The sequence below is a fragment of the Herpailurus yagouaroundi genome, unplaced genomic scaffold (genome assembly GCF_014898765.1).
Source record: "Herpailurus yagouaroundi ecotype Mexico unplaced genomic scaffold, PumYag 77, whole genome shotgun sequence".
Lineage (NCBI taxonomy): Eukaryota > Metazoa > Chordata > Mammalia > Carnivora > Felidae > Herpailurus > Herpailurus yagouaroundi.
In genome coordinates, this window is record NW_024412388.1 from 44,337,772 (window position 1) to 44,351,257 (window position 13,486).

The 13,486-nt window shown below is 45.3% G+C and overlaps 1 protein-coding gene and 1 pseudogene across 2 annotated transcripts in view; one reads left to right on the forward strand and one right to left on the reverse strand.

The window, feature by feature from the left end:
- The first annotated feature begins 599 nt into the window (after nt 1-599).
- The window catches only part of MROH7 (maestro heat like repeat family member 7), a 59,010-nt gene continuing 46,123 nt past the window's right edge, over nt 600-13,486 (forward strand). For both annotated transcript variants that reach the window (XM_040470358.1, XM_040470359.1), the window contains exons 1-3: nt 600-641; nt 9,630-9,664; nt 10,453-11,757. In XM_040470358.1, the coding sequence (XP_040326292.1) occupies nt 10,527-11,757 (1,231 nt within the window). In that variant the 5' untranslated portion in view covers nt 600-641; nt 9,630-9,664; nt 10,453-10,526. The remainder of the gene's footprint in view (nt 642-9,629; nt 9,665-10,452; nt 11,758-13,486) is intronic.
- LOC121027177 (60S ribosomal protein L17-like) lies at nt 6,598-7,117 on the reverse strand (annotated as a pseudogene).

Sequence of the window (13,486 nt, forward strand, 5' to 3'; positions counted from 1 at the left end):
TTTCTATGTAGTCACTGGTAATCTTAATCAGCTTAGTTTTTGCTCGCTACAAAGCTTTTCTTTAGCAAGATAACGGTTGCTCTGTTTCCTTATCCTGGAATCTGGGTTTCATGGTCTGGGGCTCCTGACCCAGCCCTCATCCCTGCCCTACTCCAAACTATTATCTGTGCCTTAGGTGAGGAGGCAGGGTGGAGTAGGGCAAAGATAAGGGACTTGCACAGTGTCTTAGCTCTTGACCTTGGGCCAGGATTTTCCCTCTGTGGGTCTCAGTGTCCTCAACGTGGACTGCCTGATTCCAAAGCCCTTTGCATATGCCCCGCTACCCACAGGCTTCCCTCTCAGGTCTGCTGTGCCCCAGACCTGCAATGCTCCTCAGAACCAGGCTGTCACCCCAAGATAAACAAAGGCGTAAGATCATATGGTAAGGGGCTTTATGGGGAGGCTTGAATCCTGGGCAAGGGATTTGGCCTTCATTTGAGTGAGGTCATTTCTAGGCAGTGGTTGAAGGTCCTTCTTTGAAAGGATAGCTCCCTGCTTCTATCTACCGTGTAGCATGAGCAGGGGCCTCATTGGCTGGGAACTCCTGAGTCATGGTGACCTCACAAAGGCCACAACACGGGCCTGGGCTGGGGGGAGACTAGGTAAGCTGAAGGGTGGCTCTGGGAAAGTCCCAGGGGTGGGGGCATCCCCCACAGCCTGCACGAGGCAGTTACCACCTTGACCCCTCCCCCCTGGGGAAAGGTCTTTCCCTTCTGGCTGTAATTCCACAGTTAGAACTTCTTATCTTTGGCTTAAGGCTGAATTTTCTGTCGCCATGTGGATGCCCCAGGTGGAGGTAACACATCGAACTTTCCATCAGCTCAAGTCTCATGGAGAAAGAGTTTAGGCTTGTTCTGAGAGCATGGCTGGTGGCAGTTGGGGGAGGTGAGAGGGAAGAGGATGCGAAGATGAAGGAGGAATGCCATAGATGGGGTGGGGGGGTGGGGGGGGGCGGGGCATGAGGGCAGAGAACCTGGAAGCCAGACTTGGTCTTTATCTCAAGTCCCCCTACCGTATCCTCACCCAAGAGATGATAAGGATGAGGGTTCACGGAGGTACCGTTGGGGGCCAAGTGCTATGATGATCATTATGTCCATTATCCCTTTTATTCCCTCCACTAATCTTGTGCACTGAGTATTTAGATTGATACAGAGCATGTTGAGGTTACCTGCCCTTGCTTACACCACTGGTGAGAGACAGAGTGGGTTTCAAATTCAGGTCTAGCTGACCACAAAGCCCTGGATTTGTGCATTATAGCTGGGCATCAGGAGGTTGTGTTGTTTTCACTAGACTTTTCTTCTAGGGTTGGGGCCTAAGTGGCAGAGGGAATGGAGAATGGAAAACAGGAAGATGTGGCTTCACTGAGTGATTCATGCCTCAAAAATCTCTGGGGTGTTGTGGAAAAAGCTGTCAGTGGACAGGACCTGGGTTTGAATTCTGGCTGCCATTCTCTGGGGCTTTGCAAACATTACTTTGGATTCCTGAATAGTCTCACTTACCACGCCAGTAAGTGAAGATAATGATACCTATCTTGAAGAGTTGTCATCCACCCACCCATCCATCCATCCATCCATCCATTCCCTCACTCCATGAGCATTTCTAACCCTCCCCTGTGTGCTAGGTATTGTGCCATATGCTGGGGAAAAAAGAATAACAAGACAGCCAGAGATTGACCAAGCTCATTTTTTAGAGTAGAGACGTACGAGTGAACTGAGTGATACACTAGAACAGAGTGATCACAGGAGGAGGGCCCTTCACCCATATTTGAGCATCCCAGGAAGACTTCCTGGAGGAAGGGACACCTAAGCTGGGATCTAAAATGTTAAATGTTAGGGATGCCTGGGTGGCTCAGTCGGTTAAGTGTCTGACTTCGGCTCAGGTCATGATCTCGCGGTTTGTGAGTTTGAGCCCCACGTTGGGCTCTGTGCTGACAGCTCAGAGCCTGGAGCCTGCTTTGGATTCTGTGTCTCTCTCTCCCTCTGCCCCTCCCCACTCACACACTCTCTCTCTCTCTCTCTCTCTCTCTCTCAAAAACAAACATTAAAAAGAATTTTTTTTAATATTAGATGTTAGCCAGGGGAAGTGATAGAGGTTTGGTCGAGTAGTCTTGGAGAAGTTTGCAGGAAGTGGAAAGAATATTTACAAAGACCCTAAGTCAAGAAGGAAGCCAACATATTTGAGGCACTGGGAGAAGTTGAGAGTGGTTCAGGTATGGGGTGGGGAAGGGAATGTACGTAGCTAGAAAGGTGGAGGGGCCAGGCCTGTGGGCTGAGGGCCCTGGTAAAAGAAACACCGACCTCAGACTGTATATAAGGATGTCTCCACCCGTGGTCTGCACACCAGCTATGTGATAATCACAGAGGTGGTAGGGGGAGAGCTCAATAAAAGTCTAATTCCCCTCAGAGGTGCAAAGCAGAGGCCCAGAAATCTATCTTATAAAAAATGTAAGTTTTACCTACACCCCATCATGTGAAAGCCCGTGAGAAGTCACAGAGGGAACTTACAGGGGAATAACATGGTTTGATTTGCATGCACTTTTCCTTTGTCTGAGAATATCTATCTCCTCTTCATTCCTGAAGGATAATTTTGCCAGATACAGAATTTGCAGTTGACAGGGGTTTTTTTTTTCTTTTTCTTTCAGCGCTGGAAAAATGTGTGCAACTTCTTTCTGGCCTCCCTGGTTTCAGATGAGAAATCCTCTGTCATTTGAATTGGTGTTCTCTGATAGATAATGCTTTCTGGTTGCTTTTAAGTTGCTTTTCATTGTTTTTAGTTTTCAGAAGTTTAATCATGATGTGTTTGGTGTCAATTTCTTTGGGCTTATCCTGTTTGTGGCTTTCTCAGCTCCCTAAATCAGTATGTTTATTTCTTTCACTAAGTTTGGAAAGTTTTCAGCTATTACTTCTCTGAATATTTTCAGCATCTCTGGAACTCTGATGATAATAGCGTTAGACATTTTGTTTTGTACCAGGTCTGTTCATTTTTTTCAGTCCCTTATCTCTGTTGTTCAGGTGAAGTGAATTTCATTGATCTGTCCTCAAGTTCACTGATTCTATCCTTTGTCACCTCCACTCTCTTCTTGAGCTCATCCAGCAACTTAAAATGTTTTTAGTTGTGCCTTTAAAATAACTTGTTTTAATTTCAATTATTGTATTTTCATAACTTCTATTTCTTTGCTGAGATTTTCTAGTTTTTCACTTGCTTCAGGAGGATTGGTAATTGCCTGTTGAAACATTTTTTAATGGCATTTTTATTTTTAAAAATTTATTTTTTAATCAAAATTTTAAAATGTTTATTTATTTTTTGAGAAGGAGAGGGAGACAGAGCATGAGCAGGGGAGGGGCAGAGAGAGAGGGAGACAAAGAATCTGAAGCAGGCTCTGGGCTCTGAGATGTCAGTACAGAGCCCAACGCAGGGCTTGAACCCATGAGATCATGACCTGAGCCAAAATCAGACGCTCAAACTGACTGAGCCACCCAGGCGTCCCTTTAATGGCATTTTTAATGTTTATTTATTTTGAAAAAGAGAGAGAGAGAGAGAGAGAGAGAGAGTAGGGGAGGGGCAGAGAGACAGGGATAGACAATTCCAAGCAGGCTCCATGCTGTCAGCATAGAGCCCCACGTGGGGCTCAATTTCATGAACAGTGAGATCGTGACCTGAGCCAAAATCAAGAGTCGGATGCTCAACTGACTGAGCCACTCAGGTGCCCCGAAGCATTTTTATAACAACTGCTTTACTATCATGATCACAAATTCCAACATCAGATTCATCTCAGTGTTGGCATTAGTTATCTTTTTTCAAGATGAGATTTTTTAGTTTTTGGTATGATGAGTAATTTTTGACTGTGTCCTTGACATTTTGGATGTTATGTTAAAAGGCTTTTGATCCTACTTAAACCTTCCCTTTCAGCTGGCAATCAACCTGTTATGGCTTAGAATGTAGGTTCTGGCCTGCTTTTATGGACTGTAGTTCTAATGATAGTTTTCAGAGCCTTGGTATACTTTTTTCTGCTGGGCCTCTTGTTCATTCCTGGTGATGCTGCCTGCAGGGGCAAGAAGGTGCTTCCCTTGATGGCCACCTGTTGCCACTGGGATGCCAGGAGCTGTGGGACCTAGTATATTCTCTGCCACTGGGTGGAGAGCCCCGAGATCCAAGGCTCTGCTAACACTCCTCCTGCAGGTGAATTGGCTTGCCACTGTCCTGGATATGGAATGGGGATTAGGGATCCCCACTGGGGGCCCATCTCTGTTGGGCTTCCCCTTTCCTAGTCTTTTGGCCAATGGGAACAGGCTTTTCTTCCTCTGCATCTGTGTTGCAGTCCTCTCTGGTGCCCAGTTTGGGATATAAGGGAGAGAAAAAGAAAACCCTGGGGAACACACCCAGTGTCATCCCTCAAGTCCTGAGGTTCATAGCTAGTCCACTGCCTTCTTTCTAGCTTTCAAAGTCTTCTTATGGTTGTCAATTGAATCATTTCCAGGATATTTAGTTGTATTTGGAAAGGAGGAACAGGGAAAAATGAGTCTATACCCTCTTGCCTGTTACATGCATTAGAAAAAATTGTGGTACAATATACATAGCATAACACTATTAGTGACACTGAGTAACTTCATAATGTTGCACAACAACCATCACTGTCTAGTTCCAGAACATTTTTGTCACTCCAAAAAGTAAGCCTGTACCCAGTAAGCAGTCACTTTCAATTCTCCTCTTTCCTCGGTCCCTGGCAACCTCTTTCTGCTTTAATCTGCTTTCAGTCTCTCTAGATATGATTATTCTAGATATTTCACATAAGTGGAATCATACAATATGTGGCCTTTTTTCACTTTGTATAATATTTTCAGTTTATCCTTGTTTAGCAAGTACCAGCATGAGACTCTTTTATGGCTGAGTAATAGTCCGTTGTATAGATGTACCACTTTTGTCTATCCATTCACCAGTTCATGGACAGTTGGGTTGTTTCCACCTTTGGCTCTTGTGGGTATGCTACTATGAATATTTTTGCACAAATTTTCATTTGAACACCCATTGTCAATTCTTTTGCGTGTGTGGTAGGAGTGGAATTGCTGGATCAGATGGTAATTCTGTTTAACTTCTTGCAGTACCAACAAGTTGGTTTTTACAGAGGCTACACCATTTTATATTCCTAGCAGCAGTGTTTGAGAGTGTCAATTTTCTATGTCCTTGCCAACACTTGTTATTTTTTTTTAAATTTTTAAAACTTAAAAAAAACCCATAACCTCTATGCCCAACGTGAGGCTTGAACTCCCAACCCCGAGACTGAGAGTCACATGCTCCACTGACTGAGCCAGCCAGGCACCACTTCTTATTTTCCACTTAAAAAATTATAGTGGGTATAAACTGATATCGTGGTTTTGATTTGCATTTTCCTAATGACTAGTGATGTTGAGCATATTTTTGTGTGTTGTTAAATATTTGTATATCTTTGGAAAAGTGTCCTATTCAAGTTATTTGCCCATTTTTAAATTGGATTGCTTGTTTTTTTGTTGTCCAGTTATGAGAGTTCTTTATGTAGTCTGGATACTAGACTCATCAGAAATAGATCTTACAAATATTTTCTCCCGTTTTGTAGGTTGCCTTTTCACTTCTTGATGGTGTCTTTTAACATTTTTTTAAAGTTTATTTTATGTGTTTTGAGAGAAAAAGAGCACAAGCAGGGGTAGGGCAGAGAGAGAGAGAGAGAGGGAGAGAGAGAGAGAGAGAGAGAGAATCCCAAGCAGGCTCCGCAATGTCGCATGGACCCCAATGTGGGGCTTGAACTCACAAACCGAGAGATCATCCCCAAGCCAAAACCAAGAGTCAGATGCTTAACTGACTTAGTCACCCAGGTGCCCCAATACTGTCTTTTGATGCACAAGTTTTTAATTTTGTTAACGTCTAATTTACTCTTTTCTTTTGCTGCTTGTGCTTCTGGTGTCATATCTAAGAAACCATTGCCAGATCCAAGGTCGTGAAGATTTACCCCTATGATCTCTTCTAAGAACTTCATAATTTTAGCTTTTATGTTTAGGTCTTTAATCCTTTTGAGTTAATTTTTGTATATGGTGTGAAGTAAGGGTCCAATATTATTCTTTTGCATGTTGAACCTAGTTGTCCCACCACCATTTGTTGAGGAGACTATTCTACCTCTATTGAATGGAATTGGCATCATTGTCAAAAATTAATTGGCCATATGGGGCACCTGGGTGGCTCAGTCAGTTGAGCACCCAACTTCAGCTCAGGTCATGATCTCAAGGCTCGTGAGTTTGAACTCCGCATCAGTCTCTCTGCTGTCAGCATAGAGCCTGCTTTGGATCCTCTATTCCCCTCCCTCTGCCCCTCCCCCACTTGTTCTGTCTGTCTGTTTCTCTCTCTTTCAAAATAAATGAACAAACTTAAAAAAATTAATTGACCATAAATGCATGGATTTATTTCTGGACTCTCAATTCTATTCCATTTGTCTGTATGTCTATCCTTATGTCAGTACCACACTGTTGAATGAAGTTTTGTTTTTTGTTTTTTGGTTTTTTTACTTTTATTTGCATTTATTTTATGCAGAATTTACTTCCGGGCCGTAAGTTTTTGTTTCTTCAGTTTCTTCTGGGGTATCTTTTTCTTCTGTGCGACTTCCTCCTCTGGTTTAGGAATAATCTGCTCTTTTTCAGTCAGGATCATCTCAGGGCGGCAGGGAGCACTCATGTATGGATTAATCCAACAGTGAGCCCTGTAAGTTCTATGACATATCTTGGGGGCTTTGTTCACCTGGATGTGCTCAACGCTGAGAGAATCTGCATCTAAACCCTTAAGTTCAGCATTACTTTCTGCATTTTTAAGTGTGTGCAGTAAAAATTCAGCACCCTTTGGGCCACCGACCCTGTGTCCGGCCCCACTATTTGGCCTGGGCACACCTACTAATTCCACGACTGTAGTTACAGAATGGCACACATTGCTTCTACAAAGTGACATCTTTCAGATACTTGGTGGCTTTTTGGATATGCATACCTTGATGGTATGAGTAGTTTCATGCATGTTCTTAAAGTGAACACGATTTCAACCTCCTGATTTGTATGATTTTGTTGAGTTTTCTGGACCAAGTGAATAGTGAACCATTTTCAGAGATCACCTCAGGTCACTCTTGAGTGCACTTTTAAAGATAATTTAGCTCAGTTTGGATAATGGTTTGTTGGGAGCAGTCCTTAGGTACAGGAACCCTTGTTTCAAGTGCAATTCCAAGACCCAGACTTAAGCAATGGAAGCTGCACTAGGGTCTGGCAGTGGAGATGGAGATATGGGATGGTATTTGGGAACTTTTCTGGAGCCAGAATTGGCAGAACTCGGCCAAAATTGGGTACAGCAAATGAGAGAGTAGTGAAGGATGCTATCATTTCTGGCTGTGGTAGTGCCAGTTCCTGGAAATGGAAGAGAATAGGAAGGTCTGATTTAGGAGAAAGATAGCAAGCTCTGTTTTGTATTCTCTAGGCGTGAGGTGTCCCAATATCAGATGTGTGTGTGTGTGTGTGCACATGTATGTGTGTGAGTGCATACTCATGATTGCCTAACATATTCCAGGCCCATGCATCTAATAAACGTGTTCTGAATGAGGAAGTGGAAGATTCACTGGTAGTTACACCTCCTGAGGGCTCCACCAACCCCTGTTCAAGTCCTGGAAGGGTTCAGTGAGAAAGGATGGGAATCAGTCAATGATTCTCTCAGTCTTGGACAGGATTCGCTAGCTGTTTTATGGCTGTTCTCTGCACTCCCTCCTTGGGGCCCAAGGCTTGGAAGCAAAGGCCAATAGGTAGCCTGTGGCTGTTGAGTCAGTAGTGAGCTCCTTTGACTCCGTGTGTCCCATCAGAGCCCCAAAAATCCCACTCTTCCCAATGCACAACGTCCCTTTGGTGGAGGGTGAGGCATGAGATGCCCCAGTCACTGGGGCATCTGCTGTGTCAGGGAGGTAGAGGTTACTCTTTTCCACAGCCCAAACCACTCAGGCCTTCCAAAATCCTACTCACAGCGTCATAGGCTGCACTTGATGCATATTTTTCCAGGTTGAAAATGCCTGTCTTTGATAACTATGGTATGTGTGTGTGTGTGTTTGCAAGCACGCGTGTGTGCATACACACACACACAGCATGCACACAGGTGTGGGAGGGGTGACGAAGGGAAGATCTAGGGTTTTTGGAACCTGAAGATTTTTAAAAAAATGTTTTTTAATGTTTTTATTTATTTTTGAGACAGAGAGATACAGAACATGAGCAGGGGAGGGGCAGAGAGAGAGGGAGACACAGAATCCGAAACAGTCTCCAGGCTCTGAGCTGTCAGCACAGAGCCTGACGTGGGGCTCGAACTCACGGACTATGAGATCATGACCTGAGCTGAAGTCAGACGCTTAACTGACTGAGCCTCCCAGGTGTTCCAGAACCTGAAGATTTTTTTTAAGGCTCTTCTTTAAGTAAAAGAAGACAAAAGTGTGAACACAAACTTAAGTGCAGTACCCTTAGTAAAAGACTGTACAAGCAAGGAGTTCTGGATTTTTATATTTCAGGTAGTATGTTTCAGGCCATACGTTCTGTGTCAGGCACTGAAACTATAACCACTCTAGGTGGCAGGCTTTACACTTTCCATTTTAGAGAATAGCAGGATGAGGGCCAGAGGGGGAAAGTCTCTTGCCCAAGTTCACTCAGACTAGTAAGAAGATGAACCCAAAACCATCTGACTCCAAATCTCTGGTCTTTGCAAAGCCAAGCGATAGATGCACAGCAAAATTTGTAGAGTGAGTAAATGATTTTGTGAATGGGTTAGTGTATGAATGAATAAGAAATGAGTAAGTGACAAAATGAGCACGTGAAAGAATAAATGAGCGAGTGAAGAAGAAATAACGAGATGAAGTAACAAACTTATTCATTGAACAGTGACTGTGTGCCAGGGGCTGTGTTAGACTCTTAGAGATCTTGCTGCCTAGTGGGGAAACGTGTGTGATGGGGGAAGTGGACCAGATACCATGGGAACTTACAAGTGGACCTCACCTCTCTGGGGGACCTAGAAGGCTCTTAAGCTGAAATTTGAAGGGTGAAGCCATAGGTGCTGGCCAGGGGAAGGAGTCTGGAGAAGGGTACGCCCAACCTTTGGAAGGCCCAGACCTAACCCGGGAGCCTGGCTCTTTGGAGACACACAGAAGAGTTGAAGGGTGGTGGAATGGAATGGGGAAGGGAGTTGGAGGGGCAAGAAGGGTGAAAGGGGAGGTAAGGCCAGACAGAGAAGGGTCTTTTAGGTCCTGCTGAGGATTGGAGATGCTGTCCTGAAGACGATGGAAAGCCATGGAGGAGTTTAGGTAGATGGGTGGCATAAAGAGATGGTCTTGGCTTCCCTGAGGGCCAGTAGGATGGGTGGCCTTCCTCTCCTTGACCTCCACTTCCTTAAGTATGTAATGGAACAATAATATCTAACTTCCAGGACTCTGTGTGTGTGTTGAAGCGGGTGGGGGGGGCAGCATTTGGTTAGCAGGAGTGCATGCCTGGCTTGTAGACTTTGCTCAGTAAGCATTGAGAAAACATATTTCACCTGACTCAGTCTTCTTCTGTGTCTCCTCCCAGGGGCCCACTCCTGCTTAAGAACACCATGAATGCAGGTGAGCTGTCCCAGTGAGTCCCACAGGGAGAGGAGCCCAAGTGTGGAAGTGGGGTAGGGTGGGGGCACCGGGGAGCTCACCCGGCAGGCCGATTGCTGGGGTGAGGCAGGCTGTGGTTTTGAGGATTGTCTCGGGTTCTCCTCCATGTGGCCTGCCTCACCCAGAACAGGCAAACTGTCAATGGCAGTGGGCAGCTCTACCAGGGCCGTTTTGGGAATCTAGTGTCACAGCCATTTGCAGAGTAGTTCTAGAAATTTAGGCTGGAAGTAGGGTAACCTGTAAGGAGGCTCCTCCTTCCCCTTTTCTACCTTTGGTGGGTGAGGCCTCATTTGTCTAGTATTTGTGGACTTCTACTCTATACCTGGCACTGTGCTAGATGCTGGGGATGTCCCAGGGACTAAGGGAAGCACAGTCCTTGCCACCTCTAGCACAGGCTAGAACACTAAATGGGTCATTAGAATAAAGTAGGGTGAATATTTTGCTGGGAGGAGTGCGCTTGGCAAAGGACAGTGACACGAGGTTCCGAGCCAAGGGAACTGTATTTGTTAAGGGCCCATAGCTGAGAGGAAGCAGGGTGTGGTCAGAGAAACCCAGGGGATACAGCTGGCACTGACAGCACGAGGGGGAGAGCTGTGTAGATGGGGCTGTAAAGGTGGACTGGGCATGGTCACAAGGACCTGGGAAATCACACAAGGGCCTTCATCCTAAGGATAGTGGGGAGCCGTGGGAAGGTTTTAATCATGGCTTAAAAGGTGAAGTGTGGCTGAATTTGCTTTTCTTCCTCTCAGGAGCATTGTAGAGCGTTCAACAGTTGGCTTTTGGAGAGAAGGGGCAGTGGCATTGAGAGACCTCCAGACCAGGCATGGCTCTGAGCCCAGGGGCTAATCTGGTCCTCTGTGAAAGCTCGAACATGACTCCCAGTCTCGGCCTGGCAGAGGCCCCAGATTCAGGCTCCAGCACTATCTCTGGGCCCCACACAGACATGGGCCTTGTTCCTCTCTTGAACCCACCCTTGAATCCTGGCTCAGATCTTGTTCCAGATCTCAATTCAACTCTGAGTCCTGTCTCAGAGGAGGCCCCTGGCCTGGTGTCTGGTAACACCCCCAGGCCTGGTGACAGCCAGACTGTGCCCCCAGTCCCCCTCCAGATCACCACTTCCTACTCTGGTGAAGCCCTGGGCCTGAATTCAAATCACGTCTCAAGGCCTGACTCACAAGGGGTCCTGGGTCCAGCCCCAAACCTTGTGCTGAGCCCCAGCTCTACCGAGGCCCAAGATCTGAGCTCAGGGAAGCACTCTGGGCTCAGTTCTGAGGAGGCTTTCAACTCTCTCTCAAGCAAGATTTTTGATGTGTGTCAGAGTAACTCCAGTCCTTCCAGGACTGATGCAAACCCATTTCTAAGGCCCTGTTCAAGAGAAGCCCTGGTGGTGGGCCACTGTGTCTGTAGGTCAAGCTCAAAAGCTCTCCTTATTCCAACCTCAAATTCTTCTCTGGACTCTGACTCCAACCAGCTACACAGTGTGGGCTCAAGAAACACCTCCAAGCTGTACCTCAATGCGGGTCCAGGTTCTTGTGGGACCCTGATCCCAGATGTCAACGAGACCATCACTGTGGTTTCACATAACAGCTCTGGATGTGTCTCAAAAGGAGTTTTGGGTACAGCCTGGAACACGAGTTCCAAGGGAACCATCAATGTGGCTTCAAATAACAATCTCAGGTCTGACCTGAACATGACCATCACTCAAGCCTCATGCTTGACCCTGATTCCTGGCTCCAGCAATAGTATCAGCCTGCATTCCAGCACCCGTGGACCCAGCTCCACCCTTTCTCCACCCTCGTGTATGACTCTGATCTTGGGCTCCAATGAGACTCTCAGCCTGGGTTCCAGCCTCATCTTCAGTGACACCTCTACCCTGACACTGAGCGGCCAGCAGGATTATTTTGAGGACAATAGCATCCATGCCATACCCTTGGACAAGAATCTGGGGAGCTGGGATGAGATGGTTGGCACTGAGACAGGCCAGTTCTCGCTGGGGTTCCCCACCTATAATACCATGGACAAGGACACCACAGCCTTCCAAAGCATCCCAGAGGGTGAGTATGGCAAGGGTGATGGCCCCAGAGAGGGCAATTCCCTGGAAGAATTTTGTATTCAGTCTTGCAGGGCAGGGAGTTGGGGGGAGGAGAGGAGAGGAGAAGAGAAGGGAGAGGTAGGGAACAGCATACGATGGACAACATGCAATATATTAATTACCCACAAGAGATCCAGTGCTCAGACTCTGCTTGCTGTGTGACTTGGGACAAACTACTTTCTATGAGCGTCAATTTCCTTAACTGTAATATCCCCATGTCATAATATTTTTATTATGTCCAAATTATGTGTCCAATAACTAACAATACATTTCTTTTGAAATGTATGCCTCTTTCTTTCTAGTTAAATTTCAGACCTGGCTTCTCAGGTTGCTAAGTTTGACGAGTGGAGGGGCTCCTGGGTGGCTCAGTCGGTTGAGGGTCCAACCTCAACTCAGGTCATGATCTCATGGTTTGTGAGTTCGAGCCCTGTGCTGGGCTCTGTGCTGACAGCTCGGAGGCTGGAGCCCACTTCCGATTCTGTCCCCCTCACTCTTTGCCCCTCCCACGGTCACACACACTCTCTCTCTTTCTCTTTCAAAAATAAATAACATTAAAAAAAAGTTTGACCAGTGGCGCATGCGGACTCCGGGCTCAGCTCACTTCTGTTGAGTGTTTGATATTCCAACTTGAGCAACGACTTGAAATCCTGTCTGGAGCCTGTACCTCACCTGTGATATGCAGGAGTTCTATAAATTAGTCCTTTATCAATTTTTGATGTAAAGATCTTTTTCCAATTATTTATATCTCCAAATATTTTTGTTTGTTCATGAGCCAATTCCATATTGTGATTTTTTAAAAAATACCACGGCTTTGTAAATATGTCTTTATAAAGATATAGTATGTATCTGTTAGGGTGAGAATTCCTCTTTGAAGTTCTTCGCAAAATTATTCTGAGGACAACAGCATCCACACTGTGTCCTGGAGGTTATTAGTAGACCCTCTTTTTTCCATATACATTTCATTATTGTCTTTAATTATGTTATTTTTAAAAATTATTTATTTATTTATTTTTAAATTTTTATTTTCTAAATTTACATCTAAATTAGTTAGCATATAGTGCAATAATGATTTCAGGAGTAGATTCCTTAGTGCCCCTTACCCATTTAGCCCATCCCCCCTCCCACCACCCCTCCAGCAACCCTCAGTTTGTTCTCCATATTTAAGAGTTTTTATGTTTTGTCCCCCTCCCTATTCCTATATTATTTTTCCTTCCCTTTCCTTATGTTCATCTGTTTTGTCTCTTAAAGTCCTTATATGAGTGAAGTCATATGATATTTGTCTTTCTCTGACTGGCTAATTTTGCTTAGCATAATACCCTCCAGTTCCATCCACGTAGTTGCAAATGGCAAGATTTCATTCTTTTTGATTGCCGAGTAATACTCCATTGTATATATATACCACATCTTCTTTATCCATTCATCCATTGAGGGATATTTGGGTTCTTTCCATACTTTGACTATTGTTGATAGCGCTGCTATGAACATTGGGGTGCATGTGTCCCTTCGAAACAGCACACCTGTATCCCTTGGATAAATACCTAGTAGTGCAATTGCTGGGTTTTATTTTATTTTTTTAATGTTTATTTATTTTTGAGAGAGAGAGAGAGAGAGACAGAGACAGAGTGTGAGCAGGGGAGGGGAAGAGAGAAAGGGAGACACAGAATCCAAAGCAAGCTCCAGGCTCTGTGCTG